This window comes from Mustela nivalis, assembly GCF_964662115.1.
Source record: "Mustela nivalis genome assembly, chromosome: 18".
Lineage (NCBI taxonomy): Eukaryota > Metazoa > Chordata > Mammalia > Carnivora > Mustelidae > Mustela > Mustela nivalis.
In genome coordinates this window covers 54,135,244-54,154,571 of record NC_139037.1, presented here as the reverse complement: position 1 = coordinate 54,154,571, position 19,328 = coordinate 54,135,244, and the positions used below count along the sequence as shown (strand labels likewise).

The 19,328-nt window shown below is 51.8% G+C and overlaps 2 protein-coding genes across 8 annotated transcripts in view; one reads left to right on the top strand and one right to left on the bottom strand.

The window, feature by feature from the left end:
• The first annotated feature begins 5,536 nt into the window (after positions 1–5,536).
• LOC309852776 (uncharacterized protein C19orf81) lies at positions 5,537–14,764 on the top strand. Of its 2 annotated transcripts, XM_082710058.1 has the most exons (6): positions 5,537–5,655; positions 6,261–6,328; positions 11,946–12,018; positions 12,114–12,234; positions 13,477–13,616; positions 14,401–14,764. In XM_082710058.1, exons 1-6 carry the CDS (start codon positions 5,642–5,644, stop codon positions 14,594–14,596), a joined length of 612 nt encoding a protein of 203 aa, XP_082566184.1. In that variant the 5' UTR covers positions 5,537–5,641; the 3' UTR covers positions 14,597–14,764. The 2 variants fall into 2 exon arrangements, with proteins under 2 accessions (XP_082566184.1, XP_082566183.1); XM_082710057.1 differs by having other exon boundaries at positions 5,537–6,328.
• SHANK1 (SH3 and multiple ankyrin repeat domains 1) overlaps positions 14,713–19,328 on the bottom strand; it is a 46,273-nt gene continuing 41,657 nt past the window's right edge. For 5 of the 6 annotated variants that reach the window (XM_082709920.1, XM_082709922.1, XM_082709923.1 and 2 more), the window contains one exon: positions 14,713–18,132. In XM_082709920.1, coding sequence (XP_082566046.1) covers positions 17,418–18,132 — 715 coding nt within the window. In that variant the 3' untranslated portion in view covers positions 14,713–17,417. Of the gene's footprint in view, positions 18,133–18,543; positions 18,625–19,328 lie in introns of all 6 variants that reach the window. The other variant, XM_082709924.1, reaches the window with a different exon arrangement.

Here is a 19,328-nt window from a genome sequence, read left to right as displayed (position 1 = left end):
TCCTCCGGTCTGGGGAGCTCTGAGGGCTGGAGGTGGGATGGGAGGCGGGGCCTCAGAGTTAGCGGGTCTGAAGACTCTCCTCCCGGTGCGAGGATTAGCAGGAACCTGAGTTTGGATCCTGCCAGCCGGCTCCTGCCTGTGTGACCTCACGCTCTTTGCTCTTGAGGTCCAGTGTGCTCTTCCAAAAATACAGACAATAAATCTGTTTCCAAAGGGATCCAGACGTTTGACAAACCAGGCAACAAAGCAGCAAGTAAGAGTTAATGCCCTATTAATAGCAGTTAATAATAACTGCCACTGACTGTGATCTGGGCACTGAGCTAAGTGCTTGGAAAGCAGTCATTTAATCTCCACTTTGGCCCTATTAGGTGGGTACAGTTACGCTATTCCCATTTCACAGAGGAGGAAACCGAGGTCCATAGAGGTTAAATCTCTTGGAGAGGACCCAGAACCTCAGAGTCACTGCAGCAACGGGCAGGGGTGGCTGGGAGGCCCCTCAGTCTTCTTTAGTGCTGCCCTCCCCACCCTCAGTGACACTCATATAAATATACTCTCTAAGTAAAAAATTACTTTCTTCTGCCAAGGCAGCTTTAAGGCAAGTTCCCTCCCTTTAACTAAATTCCATCTCCCTCCCCACATATTGCTACCTATGTATATATACATTTGCAGTCCTTGTCACACTGTAGAATCACCCAGAAATGCCTCCCAGGTTCACCTTGAATCCTATCCTCAGTGCTTTTTCATTCTTCCTGATGGACCTGCATTTGTACCCAAGGAAGCCTGCACGGGGGGAGGGGGGCACATGCCCAGAGGGAGGCACACAGGTCCATGCAGCTCAGAGCCCACTCACAACGAGGCCGGCACACCCAGCTGGCCGTCCAGAGTCCACAGGCAGCCCCTGCCCCGTTCCCCAGGAGAGATACACAGAAGGAAGTATGCAGCAATGCATACATTCAGAGATGTGTGTGCATGGGTGGGCTTGCCAGACTTCCATGACACATCTCCAAAGAGATAGCTTCTCATTGGCTGGCAGCTGTAGGGTACCAGTTGCACCTGTGGTTTGGGAAATGGCAGAGCCAGGCTCCAATCCAGGTCTCTTTTCAGTATTGTGTGTGAATGGTTTATATTCTCAATGCCTCAGTTCCCTGTCTGTAAATGAGGATAGTTTATGTATTATTTATTTAACTTATTTTTTTTTAAGATTTCATTTAAATCTTTAAAAAGAGAGATGGGGGAGAGAGGGCACAAGCAGGGGGAGCAGCAGGCAGAGTGAGAGGGAGAAGCAGGCTCCCCACTGAGCAGACAGCCCAACGTGGGACTCCATCTCATGGCCCCTGAGCTGAAGGCAGACACTTAACCAACTGAGCCACCCAGGTGCCCTGAGGATAGCTTTTTAAAAGCCCAGATTCCACTTCATTAAGTTATTTTGAGGATTAAATTCATATGAGGTGCTTAGAAAAAATGGTTAGTATTTAGTATTGTCGTAATTAGTAATTATATGCATTTGCTCATCTACTTTTTCTCTCTTTCAAAGTAAACTCTGCAGCCAACTCTGGGGCTTGAACTTATCCCTGGAGATCAAGAACCATATGCCCTACTGACTGAGACAGCCAGATGCCTGCTCACATACTTTTTAACTGCATTTGACAATAAGGAAACTGAGGCTCAGAAAAAGGAAATGTCCTGCCTGAGGTCACATGCCTAGGAAGTTGTCAGAGGTGAATTTCAAAACCATATGGATCTGAATCTAGACCCTTGCATTCAGCCTCTACATTGTTTGCCTCCAGGAAGTTTGAGGACCTTGCCTGTCACAGCTTCTGGGAGTGTAGAACAGCATAGAGTACTGGACAGGGAGGGAACCAGGAGACAGTCTTCCATATTCATTTCATTCCATCCATACTGTCATTTGTTAAATACTTATTAAGCATAGGGATGCCTGGGTGGCAGTCGGTTAAATGTCAGACTCTTGGTTTTGACCTCAGTCTGTGATCTCAGGATGGTGAGATTGAGCCAGCATTGAGCTCCAGGCTTGGCATGGAGTTTTCTTGAGATTCTCTCTTCCTCTCCCTCAGCCCTTCCCTCTTGTGTGCTCGCTCTCTCTAGGTACCAGGGATCCAGCTAGGAACAAAGCAGACAGAAATCCAAGTCTTGCGGGGGCCCATGGTCTGATAGAGGAGACAGAGAGTCATCAAATAAATATCTATACGAGGGTGCCTGGCTGGCTCAGTTAGAAGAGCATGCAACTCTTGATCTTGAGATCATGAGTTTGAGCCCCACATTGGGTTAAGTAACGATTACTTGAATAAATACAACTTAAGGAAAAAACTATATGCATTAGAATCAATGCTTTGTGTATCTGAGGATGTCACGGAGGGCTTCCCTGAGGAAGTGACAGAGTAATGTCTGAACTGAACTCAGAAGGGTGAGTAGGCAGAAACCAGGTGAAGATGGGGTAAGGGGAGGAGAAGTGCTCCAGCAAGAAGGAACAGCCTGTTGGAGGCCTGGGGCAGCAGGGAGTTTGGTTCACTGAGGACTGCTAGACACATAAGCTCTATGGGGGAAGCACTTTGTTTTGTTTATTGCTTTATCCCTGCTGCCTGACGCATTGCCTGGCACACAGTAGGGACCCAATATGTATGGATTGGTTGAATGAAGGAGTGAACAAGTGCATGAATAAATAGAGGAATGTATGAATGTGTGTATGGATGGATGGGTGGATGGATAGATGGATGGGTGAACGGATGGATAAATGGATGGATGAATGGATGGATGAATGGGTGGGTGGGTGGGTGGATGGATAGATGGATGGATGGATGAATGGATGGATGGGTGGGTGGGTGGATAGATGGATGACTGGATGGATGGATGGATGGATGGATGGATGGATGGATGGATGAGTGGATGGATGGATGGATGGGTGGGTAGGTGGGTGGATGGATGGATGGGTGGGTGGGGGGATGGATGGATGGATGAATGGATGGATGAGTGGATGACTAGAGGACTGGATGCATGTATGGGTGGATAGGTGAGTGGATGAAGTGATAGTTGGATGGGTGAATGGTTCAGTGGGTGGATGGGTAGGTGGATGGATGAGCAATTGGATGAATTTACACAAATACCTACAGATTCACACACAAATATTCCTGGAAATAGATGCAACTACACACCCAGAGGCATACACACATGTGTGTAAACAAAGATTCACCTCTTCTGGTGCTGCTCCTGGAGAAGCAAACACCAAGAAATTGGCCAAGCTGGCTAGGGCCTATGTGGATGAAGATTCAGGGAGGCAAACCCTTTGATCAGGGCTAGAACCATCCCCACCCCCACTGCGGCACTGACATAATTTCTGGAAAAGGAAGAAAATGCCGATTCAGGGATTTGTGTCCCAGGCTGTGAGCCAGTCCAGGGAGTGGGACAGGAATGGCCCAAGAGAGATGAGGTGATGGTAGAGGGAGGCATATGGGGCTAAGACAGACAGAAAAAGACAGAGAGATAGAGAGACACAGAGAAACAGAGATGGAGAAATAGAGCAACGGAAACAGATGCAGAAAGCTATAGAGACACAGAGAATAAGAAATGAACAAAGAAAGAGACACATGACATAGAAATTCAAATTCAGACACAGAACGAGATGAGGCAGGATTCCAGAGTTGAGAGAGGAAGAAAAATAAAGACATGGAGAGAAATGGAGACACAGGGAGATGGAAACATAGAGATCAGACTCTAGAGGGAAGATGAGAGAGACACAGATGGAAAGAGAGTGAGAGGAGAACACCCGAAGGGGGAAAAAAAGAGCTCCAGAAGAAATGGCTAAAACTGGGCTCAGAGAGGGGAAGACATTTGCCCAAGGTTGCACAGTCTGGACATAGCATTTGATGCTGGTCTGTTGAGGGCCAGTGGGGTTGGGGCTGCTGAGCATGAGCCACAGCGATAGAGAGAAATAGTCTCTTTATCTAGCTACTGGCCTGCCAGGGCAGATAGACACAGGACCAAATGCCTGAGCAAGACAGAGTGGACCATGTTTAGTCTGGGAAAGAAGGAGACAAAGAATGAACAAAGGAAGGAGACAAAAAGCACAGCTAGGAGGAGGAGGAGGAGTCAAAGAAGGGTTCTGGAGGAGGGGGAATTTGAGATTCTTATTAAAGGGTGAGAGCATTTGGGCTTAGGGAATTGAGGAAGAGCATTCTAGGCAGAAGGCACAGACGTGAAGAGTGAAAACAAGAGTGGGGTGGGAGGGATTTGAGAATGTTTGAAGGGGTGAGGTGGGAGAGGAAAGTGGGACCAGATTGCAGATTTCAAATTCCTGGCTGAGAAACTGCATCATTGTCCAGGGGCACCGAGGAGCCATGGGAGGGCTGCAAGCTGGTGAGGGGCAGGGTCAGCTCTGGGTGCAGAAGGATGCCTCTGGAACCCTGCAGGGAAAGGAATGAGGAGGGGAGGGCAAGAGGAAGGTTGTAGCAAGGGTCCAGGCAGGAGAGGATGAAGCCTGAATGTCAGGACTGTGGGAATGAAGAGGAAAAGAAGCAGTAGAGAGAGTCAAGAGGGATGGAGCTTGGAGACTGAGGAGCTGTGGGGGGTAGGTGTGCCTGTGGTCATGGGAATGAAAGATGTTCCCTGTCTCATAGGGTTGGAGTTGGCCACTGGAAATGGAGAAGGACAGCCTGATAGGAAAGAAAGACATGAGGGTGCTGAAAGGGAGACAGGGCCACAGAGGAACTGAGGATGAAACTGGGTCTATTTAAGTGAGCACTGTTTTAATTGCCAATGACAAGAGACTCAAATGACTGAAGCAAAGGAGGGAATTAATTGGGTAAATGAAAGCTTCAGGCATGGCTGGATCTAGGTATCCCAATCATCATCAGGAATCTGCATCTTTGGTCTCTGTTCTCCTCATGTTGTCTTTGCTTTTGGGCTCATTCTCTCCCCATATAGTTATGAGAGCCCCCAGCAGCTCCAACCTAGACTCGACCAGCCCAGCAAGCTTAGCACTTTAGATCCTCTTTTATAACAGGTCCAGTAAAAGTACAAGGCTGGACTCTATCCTATATTGATTTTTAAGCTCACTCCTGAAGAAATCACTCAGAAAATCAAGGCACTATTCCCTAGAAAGCAGAGAGCCTGTGCTTATCAAGTCAAGGCAGAGACCATCTTGAAGGGGAGAATAGAGCACTAGAGATATAAGTGACAGGGACAGAGAGGGGAGGACAGACAGAATAACTAAGAAAGTCCTGCCTCTTCTCCCACACTTCCTGCTGAGAGCTCTGCAGACACAAAGAAAGACATGCTTAAAGAACACCAGTGTGGCACAGTCCTGCACCTGGGCCCAGGAGCCCCCAGACCGTCCACATCCACCTCTGGATCCAGGAATCTGGTCTCCCACTCCCTCCTCCCATTGACCCAGAGGTCCAGGATCCCAGCTCCCTCCTTCCTCAGACCCAGAGTTGGTGTTCCCAGCCCCTCCCCCTCCTTCTGGAGGTACCATGGCGACCAGGCCCCCCCGTCCACCTTTCCCTCCCCCATACAGAATCCAGTTTCTGTTTGAATCTGGCCTGTGTCTGACCAGTTCCTGCGTGAGACAGGGATGATTGGAGGGCAAGTGGGACCAGAAAGGGGATGACAGAGGGCAGGGGAACCAGTTATGAGAGAAGAGAGGTGAAGAAAGATGGGAAAAGGAGACTGGGAAGAGACAGGGAGAGAAGTAGGGAGACAGAGAAAGGGTGGTAGGCTTGGAGGGAGGCAGAACACTATGAAGAGAAGGAGGGCAGGAGGGCTGGGGAAATGTTGGGGAAACTAGGGGAGAAGGAGACTGGGGGGATGGAGGGAGGGAGGGGGAGAACAGTGGGCACGAAGAGGGCAGAGAAATCAAGGGAAAGAGTAGAGGAAAGATGCAGAGAGATCAGGGGGAAAAGATGGGGAGAGAGGTGGAGAGGGACAGAGAGATGGGGAGAGAAGGAGGATGAAAGAGGGACAGAGCCAGGGAGAGGCAGAGAGTTGAGGAGACAGGGAAAAACGGAGAAAGAAGCAGGAAAAAGGCAAAGAAGGAATCGGGGCACACAGGAATTGGAACTCATTGGGTTTCCAGAGGTTAGGGGAACCCAGATTCCTACATGGCCTCAGCCTTCCAGTTCTTCCTTATTTCCCCCCCGGGGCTTTAGAGATGAGGAGGAGACAGCAGTGCGGGGAAGGAGCTGGGGTGGGTGGTCTAGTCAGGGCCCTTCTCCCCATCCTCCTGAGACATCCCCTACCCACCTTCCCAGGATGCAGCAAGAGGTGGAGACCCTGTGCTCCTCCACCGTGGGCAACCCCAGCATGCACAGGGAGGCAGGTACTGAGCACTGTGTGTGTGTGTGTGTGTGTGTATTGGGGAGAAGGGGGGGTCTTCACCCGTGCCCCATGTGGTAACCCTGGATTGCAGTGTGGCCTTAAGCTAGTCACTGGCCTACCAGAAAGCCACCCCAGACTCCGTCGTTGACCAGATTCATGGGCAACACCCTTTGACTTCAAACTACATTTGTCATGAGCCTTTGCGGTTTCTTGGCCAGTGGTCTGGACCCAGAACGACATTTCCCATGAGCCTCTGGGGACTTCACGACCCTTCTGAGGCTATTGTCTCCCTAGGTGCTCTGCCCTGGTCCCTCACACTCTCCTTTTCTCCCACACTGAGCTCAACAGCTTCCCCCAAAGCCACTCCTCCTCCCTCTTTCCCAACCTCAATGGTCCCACTACCAACCTGGTCACTGGGCTAGACCACTGGTACTGGCCCTCCCTTCCCATTTCCTCCCACAGCCATCAGTCTGCAGCCCCATCTTCCAGCCCACCTCCTGTGTCCTCTGCCTGTCTCTCCATCCCCAGAGCCCCAACTCAGGTCGTCCTCTTCCACATGGATGCTTTCTCTACCTAACTCCCGGTTCAGTTTTTTCCCCTAAGCCCATTCCCCACTTGGCTCCTGCAGGGTCTTCTGACCACCATCGCCGACCCTGTCTCTCCTCTGCTCACACCTTTCCTTCCTTCTTCATCACCTCCAGGATAGAGTCCCAACCCTTCAGCCTCAGACCCCGTGTGGTCAGCCACCAGCTGTCAACCTCAGCCTCATGTTCCAGGACTCCCTACCTGCACTCTGCTTTAGCAGGGTCATTCATTTAGCACTCAGTCAACATTCATTGAGTAGCATCTTGGTGAGGATGCATTCGGCTAGCATGCAATAGTAATTGGACTTGGTGTAGTATAAAGAATAAGAGGACCATTATCACCCAACCAGAAGCCCAGAAGTGGGGCATGGCTTGGGTTTGGTTGAGTCAGAAGCTCAGTGATATCATTGAGGACCAGATTCTATTTCACTGCCTTTAGGCCTGAAATGTGTGTCCTTTGCATACCAGCTTACTCACCACAAAACGGCTGCCACAAATCCCAGGTATCACTTGCTGAGGTCTTCATCTTAAAAACTCCCAAATTATCTCTCCTCACATCTTATTGGCCAGCACTCAGTCACCCACTCACTCTTGACTCAACCCCTGGCAAAAGATTATCATCATTACTTTTGTCAGCAGTTCTCAACTCTGGTCCTCACATCAGGTGAAAGGATTAAAAAAAAAAAATCTATACCCACCCTCACTTCAGACCCAATTTAACCAGAATCTCTAGGCTCTGGGTCCTTGCATCTATATTTTCTGAATGCTTGCCAAGTGATTGCGACGAACAGTAAGGGTTGGAAGGCACTGGTTTAAACTGGATGGGATACCTTTGAGGAAATGAGATTGGTGAGGGTCCCTTGAGTTGCATGAGCAAGGGATGGACCCTTCTCAAATGGGGGAAGAAGGATGGGACTGGCTGAGTGGGGATCGTTTCTTGGTGTCTGTTACAAGAGCCTCTGTGCCAGGTGCTATGCCAGGCATAGCAAATGACCTCGTGGCAAAATGGACACCGTTTCTGTCCTCAGATCTCTTTTATTTTTAAAAAAGATTTCATCTTTATTTATTTACTTGAGAGAGAGAGAAGCAGACTCACCACTGAGCAGGGAGGCTCCATACCAGGACCCTGGGATCACTACCAGAGCCAAAGGCAGATGCTTAACCAACTGAGCCACCCAGGCGTCCCTGTCCTCAGGTCTCTTTTAGGGTCTTTGAAGACCTCTTTTGGTGATCACTGCCCCACATCATATCTAACCTAGACTGAGGCACCCATCTGATAAATATAGTTTATGTAGAGCTTCAGAAAAGTTGAGTGGAACTGAGTTGACTAGTTGGCCAGTTTTGTAGATCAGTATTTCAGTTTTGTGGCTGGCTCTGTGGTACTTCAGAACCAGAAATATTTTTAACTTACTAGGGTGAGAACTTTGGCGTCAGATATCAGAAAGCCCATGGGTCTCCAGTGTTTTTGCCTATGGTGCCTGATTAGTGAAATGACCCAGCCTGTTCCCACACAGGGAGGGCAGACAGAGAGGGTGGACACCAACTCACAAATAATTAATAACCTACAAATGCAATCACCATGCCTTAGTCTTGGGGCTGAAGGGAATTCTGAGAAGTTATTGCAGATGACCATATTCTTTTGCTTAAAAACCTGAGTCCCTGGTGGTCCCTCTGCATAAACAACCTTTCCCCTGCCATTCCTCTTTTCTTTCTCTCTTTCTCTTCCTTCCTTCCTTCCTTCCTTCCTCCCTCTTTCTTTCTTCCTTCTTTCTTTGTTTCTCTCTCTCTCTCTCTCTTTTTCCTTTCAGTAGGCTCCATGACCTGAGCTGAGTTCAAGAGTTGGACGCTCAACTGACTGAGCCACCCAGGTGCTGCCCTGCCATTTCTTTATTTGGCAAGCTCCTCCTTATTTCCTGGGTCTCCCTGTAGACATTACCTCCTTCAAGGAGCCTTCCCTGATTGCCCCTAGATTATTAGGCTTCGCCTTCACCTCATGACATCTCCGCTGTATATTCTATCATCCTTTACAGTGACTGCTTCCCTCACCAGACTGGGAGCTCCTGGCAAGTAGGGCAGTTGGTCTAGACAGAGTGGGGTAAGAGGCAGCAGACTGGGGAGATTGAGAACACAGAGTCTAGATCCAGATGCTTAGATTTTTATCCTGTGTCACCTTGGGCAAGTCCCATGATCTCTCTATGCTTCTGTTTCATCATTTGTTAAATTGCACTATTTCAGCAAGCTGTCGTGAGGATGCAATGGAAAACACTTTAGAAAGTGATTGGCTTTTTATTTTATTTTATTTTATTTTCAAAGTAAGCTCTACACTCAGTGTGAGGCTTGAACTCACAATCCCGAGATCAAGAATTGGATGCTCTACCAACTAAACCAGCCAGGTGCCCCAAGGGTTTGGCTTTTTAAAAGGGATTGTAGGGGTGCCTGGGTGGCTCAGTGGGTTAAAGCCTCTGCCCTCAGCTCAGATCATGATCTCAGGGTCCTGGGATCAAGCTCCACATGGGCTCTCAAGCCTGCATTGGGCTCTCTGCTCAGCAGGGAGTCTGCTTCCCTTCCTCTCTCTCTGCCTGCTTGTGATCTCTGTCAAATAAATAAATAAATCTTTAAAAATATAATAAAAGGGATTGTAAACCTAGAGTTATTATTATCATTCTATGGACAGATGTGGGGAGGTTATTGTGTTGGAGAGATGTAGGGGAAGCCAGTATAGCTGGAAGAAACTGATTAGAGAGATCAACAGGGGTCACGACCACACACAGAGATCTTGTTAAAATGCAGATTCTGGGGGCGCCTGGGTGGCTCAGTGGGTTAAGCCGCTGCCTTCGGCTCAGGTCATGATCTCAGGGTCCTGGGATCGAGTCCCACATTGGGCTCTCTGTTCAGCAGGGAGCCTGTTTCCTCCTCTCTCTCTGTCTGCCTCTCTGCCTACTTGTGATCTCTCTCTGTCAAAGAAATAAATAAAATCTTAAAAAAAAAAAAAAAAAAAAAAAATGCAGATTCTGATTCCATAGGTCTGGGAAATACTGTGTTTCTTTCTTTTTTGTTTCAATTTGTTTTCCAAGTTGCATACATAAAACAAAGAGATCCTAAATATATTTCAATCCGTTTGGACACATGCCTAGGTTCATCTCACCCAAAGCACTGTGAAGCATAGACTATCCCCATTATACCAGTTCCCTCACGTCCAAATGCTGTGTTTCAAACAAGGTACTGCTCCCCAGATCACACACTGAGGAGCGAGTCCCCACCTCAGGGAGGACTGTACCCTGAAGGCAAGAGGAAGCCACTGGTGGTTCGCAAGCATGGGGTGTTGCGATGGAGTGATCACCCCAGCTGCCCTGTGGAAACAGACAGGAGGTCGGAGGATGAGGACCAGAGCAGGGGACTTACTATGGTACAAGCTCAGTCAAAGACCACCAGGATCATAGCTGTGACATAGCTGTGTGCTGGAGACAGGCTCTTGTGAGTCAATTGTTAAATTTTGCAAGCTGGTTGTTATAACTGTGGGAGCATGGAATTGGTCATGGTGGGAGTACTGACAGAATGAAAACTGGCAAAGGCTACAGTGGGTGTGGTGTGAGCGCATGTGGGCACATGTAAGAGAGAGACAGAGACAGAGTGATATTAATTAGACATTTACCAGCACACCCCTAAGTTTACTGACTTGTACTGAAGGAGTCCGTAACACATGGACCGTCTTAGTAGGAGGGTGTTAGGGAGGACTTATTATTATGGGAGCTCCTGGGTTAGGTGACTTTGGGAGAATTCAGGGAAGCAGGATTTGCTCTGGATCGGATGCTGGCAGGAAGTGGAGGCAAGGCTATGACGCAGGAGGGATGAATGGAGCGAACATTGTGGGTGGGGAAGAAGCAGCATCAGCTCTGAACCAAGAGGAGGATGTTTGGTCATTTCGTGGTTTGGATGGTGTTCATGTTGTGTGGTGCTGAGACATAACTCTGCTCTTATTTTTATCTTGGTCTATCATGGTCACAGAGTGGCCTTGGCTGACGTGGGTGTTCTGTGAGATTGTTTATGTCCGACATAAACAGCCCTGGCTGTTGAGGGCTGCTTTCCTCTTTGTTCATTTGCTGTAACAAAGAGACACCCCCACACATGATGGCATGAAGAAGAGAGTGTATTTCTCTCATGTGACGGGAGGCAGGTGGTCTGGATTGGTGGGACATCTCAGCCTCATGAAATGACTCAGGGACCCAGATTCCCTCCATATTGTTGCTCTAGCACGGCTGAAGCTGGCTTGTTGCTACATCCATTCCAGTACAAGGGAAGGGGAAACAAGTCAAAGACAAGCAACCGACTTTTAAACAAATGACTCCAAAGTTTCATCCCTCACTCCCCTAACACAGTTGGTGAGAACTCCGTCACATGGCCACACACAGCTGCAAGGGATGCTGGGAACCGTTTTATCTAGCCCGACGGCTGGTCAGACTCTAAGACTGTAGAGGAGGGGCAAAACGGGTTATGTGAGACAACTAGCTGTTAGCCATTAAGAGAGACCCTTTAGTCAATGGAGGAGTTGCCTAGAGCGGCTCAGATTTGACAGCTGTTATCAGACTAATTGCAATCAGGAGGACTCTCTGAGAGTGTTGGGAAAACCACACACTGGATTCAAAGGCTGCTGCCGGGCTGGGGTGACTGGAATAGGACACAAAATGCATGGCAAGCCCCTTTCTCTTCCTTCAGCCTTGCGATCTCTCTCTCTCTTGCTCTCTCTCTCTCTTTCGTGCGCGCGCGCGCCCCCTACAGGCAGAGCCTAGCAGGAACCCAGCTGTTGCAGCAGCAGAAACCGGGCGTGGGGTGTGTGGGGGGGGGAGGGTTGATGGAGTCCCTGCCCTGGGATCAGAGTGGGTGCAGAAGGGAGTTGTTTGGAGCTGAGAGGCAATAGCTTAGTAGGTGGCATAAGAGCTATTCGGGGTGGCATGGACAACCCTTCGTGATGCCATTTAGGCCAAAAAATGTCAGAGGAGTGCTCAGGACTGCTGACATTGAGTTCTTCATCCCCAGGAGCCCTCCTTGTGGACCTAGAGACCCCAGAGGAGACGCCAACCCGGAGCCTGGGCAGGCCTGTCAAATCCTCGTGAGTGGCCCCTGGCCCCTCTGATCTCAGCTCCTCCAAGCGCAATGTCAGCAACTCCTGACCTCGGAGGTCCTGCCCGCTCGCTCTCTCCCCAGAAAGCAGTACCTGCGCCAGGTCATTGCAGAATACGAGGCGCTGGACCGAGAGCTCCCGTGCATCCGGAAGTTCCCCACACCACCCGCTGCCCAGCCTCTCTGTCTGTGCATGGAGACCTCAGTGAGTGGCCTCCTCGCCCCTGCCCCTACCCCTGGGACACCAGGCCCGAGTTTCTGCACAGTTTCACTGGGAGGATAGAAAGAGAACTGGCTCAGAAATGAGGTGGACAAGGCTTAAATCTAGACTCGGCGGCTTACCAGCTGTGGGCTTGGCACCAGGTTTTAGGCTGCTAAAAATTGATTATGAATTTGTCAAGGGATCAATCATCATATTTATCACTGCTGATCCCAGAGAGGCAAAGAGAAGGGGAGGAAAAGGGGCAGAGAAGGGCAGAGATCAAAAGACAGAGAGCAGGGAGACTGAGGACACAGGGAGTCCTTTCAATCCTTCTACCATGAAATTCTGTAAAGTTTGCAAATGTAGCAAAGACTCAAGATAAACCCCTGCTTTTGGAGATTCAGTGTCCAAATCTGTTGGTAATCCCTACCATCAGTCAGAGGAGGTATCTACTAGGTTCTTACTGGTAAATTAAAACCTTAATGGGATGCTTCCATGCACCAGGCACAGGACCCAGACGCACTCCCTCAGCCCATCTGTGTGAGTTTAGCCCAACAGAGATTGTTGTCCTTGTCTTCCTTGTGGCTCTGAACAGAAGACCCCGCCTCCACCACACATACACCCACAGCTTGCCTTCCTGGAGATGACCAGTTTCATGATTTCATCCTAGTTCATCAGCAATTTTATATGCTATGACCATAGTATATCACCTTCAACATGGTAATCTCATGCTGAAAATGTGGTTAGTGGTCAATGTTTTCGAATGGCAAGAAGTCACAACCCCTATGATCACTATTATTATTATTATTATTATTATTATTTTACAACGGAATATTCCTTAAAATGCTAATAGAAACATAAAAGGAAAAGTGTACAACCTTAATCCTTGCAGGATCTTCGAGAGTTGCTAAAAGCCTGCCATCCAGCGCAGGTTGCTGGAGAAGTTTTTGGTAAAGTTGGCCAAATTGGTAAATCATTTAATCCACCTGTTCATTGGCAAATCGGCTCCTTGAGAATTGCTTTTTGGAGAATGACCTAGGAGGACAGGTAGATGCTTTTCTACCTCAAAGATACCTGTGCTCCCCGCTTTGACTACAGCGACAGGCTCCTGAGGTCGAGTGTGAGTCTTGCCTCGCAAATGCCACCTGAGATTCTGGCAGGTCCTGCAAGTGGGTCTAAGGTAGGGGCTTAGGAACCTGGACTGAACCTGACGGTCTCGTGCTGAAGTTCTCTTGACTCCCCCAGCCAGAGGAGGACCTTACCCACCTAGAGGTGCTGGAGGCTCTGGAGGCCGAGTTACCCGGCGCCATGGAGAGCGGGCGCGTGAGCAGCATCCGCTTTGAAAATATGAATGTCATCTGTGGGACTGCGGGGCGCCGGGACAGGTAAACCTGCCACCGGGTCGCGGTCCCAAAGGAACGAGAGAGGCGTGGCCAGGAGTGGGAGTGAGGGGTGTGGCCTACTAAGGGCAGTGGGGAGGGGCCAAGGCGCTGAGTGGGCGGGGCCGAGAAGGGAAGGCTGTGTGGTCTGGAGAAGGGCTTGATGGGTGCAAGGGCGGGACGATGGGGCTGAGACTGAAGTGAAGCGGGAAAGGGCTCGAGCCGAGAGTGAGAGCAGGGAAGGGGGAGGGCCAGGTTAGATCAGAGAGAAGGCGGGACCTGGACTGAGGAAATGGACGTTGAGTGACCCGGACAGGTAACACCGAGGTGTGGGGTCGAAGCCTGGACCCATCACATTGAGGGAGTGGGGACCAGGAGAGATCTAGAGGGTCAGAGGCCTGTAGTGTCTAGCTGGGGGCGAGGCCGGGAGAAACCTAAATCTGGGGACAGGCCTGAGAGTCACACTGAAGGGGGCCCGGCCCTGGAACGGCGGTTTGAAGAGATAGAGCCTCGACAGACCACGATTGGGGGACAGGACCAGGCTGAGAGAAGACGGGACCTAGAATGACCCGCGTAAGGATCGAAGTACGGGTTGACTTCGGCGAGACGGCAGGGCTGCTGAGGGGTTTAGGAACAGCGGGACGAGCTGAGCAACCGCAGTAGTGGGTAAACGAACGGGGAGGAGGGACCAGGCAGGGACTCTCCGACAATCAAAGGCGGGGCTGGGACCACCAGCGATTCCTTTCGGTCTCCGCCCCGTCCTTGTGCTCTTGGCCCTGCCCCCTCGCAGGTGGCTCATCACGGTCACTGACTTCCAGACTCGCTCGCGTCTGCTGCGCTCGGGTATCCGCCTCCGCGGGAACGCACACCCGCTGGTGCGCCACGACGAACTGCTGTTGGCGGATTACCGCCTGCACCTGCGCCGCTCCCTTGTCCGGCGGCGCATGCTCGAGGCTCTAGGGGCGGAGCCGACCGAGGAAGACTAACATTTAGAGGGCGGGCCCCGGCTGCGCAAGCCCACCGCCCCGCGGGCTCGGGCGACCCACCCGGAATCCCCGGAGGGAAGGGGGCGTTGCCTCCCCAGGAAGGAGGCGGGACCGGCTCGAGGGGGTGGATACTGTGAGTTTAATTATAAAGAATGACCTGGTACAAAAGCCATTTCTCTCTGCAAAATTTTGGTGGGGAGTCAGGGGGAGGGAGGTGATGGGGGTAGGGATGAACCCCCATAATATAATCCCGCCTCCCTCATCTTCCCCCAGTCCCTGCAAATGGACGCCTGGGTCCCCATCCCTTGAATGATGAACTGAGGCTCGCGAGAGGGAAGACCCGGCGCCGGGGCTTTCAACCCATGCTGATCCGTCTCAGCGAGAACCAGACGTCCTCATCAGCCCCCCTTCTCTTTTCTCCCACCCCCCTTGGAAGACAATTCTCGGGCTTTTATTTCAGGTTTTTTTTTTTTTTTCTGGATTTTTTTTTGTGTGTGTTCTAGTTTTTTTTTTTTTTTAATATTTTCTTTTGTTTTTGTTCCTCTTTTTGCTTTATCCTCTCCGCCCCGCGCTGCCCCCATCCAGTCCCTTGCCCCTCCCACCCCGATCTCCTCCCCCCCCACCCCCTACACCCTCCCCAACCCCGCGGCACCCATCCAAAATGAACAAGCCCTTGATAGACGGGTGCCGCGCAGGCCCCCTGCGGGCGGGGGGCATCCGACAAGGGGGAGGGGGCGGGTAGGGGCCCAGCATGACCTCTGCCCCTCTCCTTGCTACCCCTCCCCCCTCCCACGACCCTCCCACAAGGTTCCCCGCAGATCCCTGACGTGGTGAGGGGAGAGGGCTGCAAGCACCCTCCCCCCCCATGGACGGAGCGCCCCCCCCTCGGGGGTAGGGGGCAGCAGAGAGGGAATGGGCTTGGGGAAAGGAGGGGGAGCTCCCTTCTTTGGCAGCTGAACATGGGGGGGACCTGAGGGCGATGCCCTCCCCCCTTTACCCACAGTAGTAGAGGGGGCTTCCCAGGGGAAGGGGTGGCTTAAAATTCCCAAGCCCCAGGAATAAAGGAAGTGGGGAAGCGTGCAGGAAGGGAACAGCCATGCTGGAGGGAGGAAGAGTTCGTTGGAGAAAAGGAAAGGTTTGGAGGGGGAAGGATCTTCGTGCAAAATGGATGAAGAGATGGTCTAGGAAGAGTGAGAGGAGGGAGGATGTGCAAGAGGTCACAGACTGGAGCAGGGAGAAGAGGAAGCGTGGAGGCACGGTGAGCAAGAGGGGAGTGTGCATAGGGTCTTCTCTTGCCAGGAGAAAGGAGTGTCCAAGAGGTGAGAAAACAGGCAGGGTAAGAACGTCCGGAAGAGGTGTTCCTCCACAGGCACAAAACAAGGATGCTAGGAAAAGAAACGACAGTACAGCCCAAGAGTGTGTGGAAGGAGACAAGTGTGCAAAAGGAGAGAGACGGTTGAGTTCCCCCCAGGGAGACTGAAACAGTCCGGGAGCCAACAGGAACAAGGAGAGATTCAAGAATGAGTGTGCAGCAAAGCCACGCTCTGCAGAAACGTTAGAGAAGGAACGTAGCCTCAAGAGAGCAGTGGAAGAGCTGGGGAGGACATGTGCGCAAGAGTTGAGTGAGTGAGAACGCTCAAAAAAGAACTGAGAATGAAGCAGGACACAGATCTGGAAAAGAAGGGTGCACAGAACTGGGAACCTGGCAAAGAGGAAGGGAATGAGAGAGAAGCAGTTCCTGGGAGGCAGGTGTGCGGGATGCAGGATGCGGGAGAAGTGATGGTGTGAGGAGGGGAGGGGCAGGGAAGGGCATGGGAGTGTCACTGTTAGAGGGAGAGGCGTGGGGAGTCAGAACGTGGGGCTTTGACAACAAGAAGGGGAAATGTTTAAGACGATGGGCACAAGCGTGTCAGGAGCCGTGCATGAGATAGTAAGTGCACAAGAACCGAGTCAAGGCAGGTGTGTTCCACAGAATAAATACGTGTGCACAGAGTTTGTGAGTGGGTAGGGAAAAGGGTGTCCCAAGTGTGTCTGCAGCAAGGGTTTAGAGATTTTCAGGAGTGAGGTGTATAAAGGAAGGTACCAAGGGAAGAGTACGCAGGCAAGAGTTTGAGACAGGAAGGGTATGGAACGTGGAAGAAGAAATGCAATGTGTGCTAGGGAAACAGGGTGTTTGAGTGCTGAGAGGGCCTCATGAGCCAGAAGCAAAAGTGGAGTGTGCAAGACAGCGAGAGGGCAAATTTGTGCAAAATTGTAGCCCAGGGAGAGGAGAGGCAAGCAGGCGTGCAAAGGAGCGTGCAAGAGGCCGGGGAGGTGTGTGGGGGGGGGGAAGAGGCGGCTGCTGTATGTGCTGGGGAGAAGGGAAGGTGGGGCGAACCCAGGGGCCTGGAGGGGGCGAGGAAGGGTTGTTAGAGGGGCGGCAGGTGGTGGAATCTGAGGGCACCCCCTTCCCCTGTGGCCGGGACAACCCGCATCCAATCAGGCTCAGGGCTGACCCTCTATGGCTCTGTCTGTTTCCCCCCTCCCCAGAATCGACCCTTCCCTCCTCCTCCATCCCCCTCTGTGATTTCCTCCATCACCCCCCCCCCCCTTTGCTCCCTGCTTCACACACAGTCTTGTGTCAGCTGCCCCCTCCTGTGAGGTGCAAATGTCTGGCTGGGATCAGGCCACCTGGTGACCTCCAGCCTTGGGAGAGGAGGGCAGGGCGCAGTTCTAGCAGAGTCCCTGGCCCAGGGGGAGAGAATGACGGTCAGGGGTCAGAGGTCAAGAGGCCAGTAGGCCCAGGGGTTCTGTGGACGGGCTGGTCCGTCCAGTCCAGCCATCACCTCTCCAGGAAAAATTTGAGAGCCCGGTCGATGTTCATGCGGTGGCCCACCCTGGTCACACCCAGATCGACGTAATCCTCCTTGGTCAAGGCAGGCAGATGGGAGCCATCGATCTCGTGGTCCAGGAACTGTGCCCGGTGCTCAGCCAACCCCAGCCACTCGAGCCAATCAGCCACATCGAACTTGGTCCAGAACCCCAGAGGCTTAGCGCCGAAGGGCTTGTCCGGGGGCAGCGAAAGCAGGCGGGTTGGTGAGAGGGAGCGGGAGGCCCCTGACAAGGCCCCACCAAGCCCCCCAGACATCCCAGGGTGTGGTGGCACAAAGACAGGGGCGAAAGGATCAGCTGAACCTCCTGCCCCTCCGGTTGGGGAGCTGCGGATGTCAAAGAGGCCCGGATACAGGGGTCCGGAAGGCAGGATGGGCAGGGACGAGGGCCTGGGCGCAGGGCTGACCTTGTGCTCCGAGGCGGGCAGCAGTGAGGGGCTGGGGGCCCGGCGGAGCAGAGGAGGCCGCATCTCGAACTCCACGCCCTGGAGGTGGCGGGTGGATGTGGAGGAGGAGGCTGAGGGTGAGGTGGCCCCTGACGCTGCAGCAGCTGAAGGGGGGACCCCGCTTCCTGTGGGGAGTGGCGGCAGAGGTGGTTTGGGCCAGTTCTGAAACAGGCTGCTGACGGGTTTGGAGAGGAGCGAGGACTGGGAGTCTTCAGAGAGTCTGGAAGGTGACAAAGGGGCAAGGGTGGAGGAAGGGGGTTTGGAGGGCAATGGCGGGGTGAGAAAGAGGCAGAGGTCAAGACGTAGGGAGAGAAGAGACACAGGAGTGGGGGGTAGAGAAGTGGAGGAGAGAGATGGGAAGAGATAGAAGGGGCAAGGGGGTGAGACAGATGTCAGGACAGAAATGAAGGGAGAGAAGAACGAGAGGACAGGGAGAGGGTGACAGTCAAGAGAGATGAAAGAAAAAGAGACATTAAGTGATAATAATAATAATCGCCACCACTTACTGATGCTCACGTGTGCCAGGCATTGTTCTAAGTGCTTTACATATCGCATCTCAGTGTATTCCCCATGACAGCCCTGATGCAGGTTACTATTATTATCAGCAGCACAGAGAGGTTAAGTAACTTGCCTAAAGACACACAGCCAGGAAGTGGCAGAGCCCAGTTATATGGCACCAAAGTCTGAGCTCTTAACCACTACTCTATACTGCCTATCGGGTTATGGCCAGTCACAGCAGAGTGGAAGACAGGGAGACGGTGAGAGAGGAACAAAAAGAGGGTGAGCGTTCAAGGGAGAGAGATGGAAGGGGATAGGGGACAGAGAGAGAGAGAGAGAGAGAGGGAGAGAGATGAGGAGAGGGAGATGAAAGAGAGAAGAAACAAGGGGAGAAAAAGGTTCCCCTCATCCCTTTAGCTCCTTCAGAGCAGTCCTGCCTCAGGACCTTTGAACAGGCTGTTACCTTGGCCTAGCTCACTTCCTCCATGTAGCCATGAGATCTGCTCCCTCCCTTCCTTCAGTTTCTGCTCATCTTGCTGGTTTATTGTGAGCCATTTTCTGACCATCCCCATCCCTGCCTCGTTAGACTATGAGCTCTGTGAAAGCATGGCCTTGCCTGTCCTGTCCCCTAAGGTGTCCCTGTCACTCGGCAGGGCACCCAGTGCACAGTGGGTGCTAAAGCAATAGTGGTGCATCTCGCCTATATTACGCATCCTCTCCTCCACCCACAATACTTAGAAATGATCAGCCAGTTGCCCTAAGATCTCAAAGGCTTGAGAAAACCACATTCAGACATCACCCCATGAGGGTCTGATGCCCTCAGAGGACATCAGACCCTCAGAGTTAGAGTGAGCTCTGCAGAAGGCCAAGGGCAAGGGGATTAAGAGACCTCTCCTCACTCTCTCCGTATGCCTGAAT

Coding starts and splice junctions, on each gene's coding strand:
- LOC309852776 (XM_082710057.1), top strand. CDS start 5,782: ATGTTGGGGAAACTAGGGGAGAAGGAGACTGGGGGGATGGAGGGAGGG. Junction 6,329..11,945: donor CAGCATGCACAGGGAGGCAG/GTACTGAGCACT, acceptor CTTCATCCCCAG/GAGCCCTCCTTGTGGACCTA. Junction 12,019..12,113: donor GGCAGGCCTGTCAAATCCTC/GTGAGTGGCCCC, acceptor CTCTCTCCCCAG/AAAGCAGTACCTGCGCCAGG.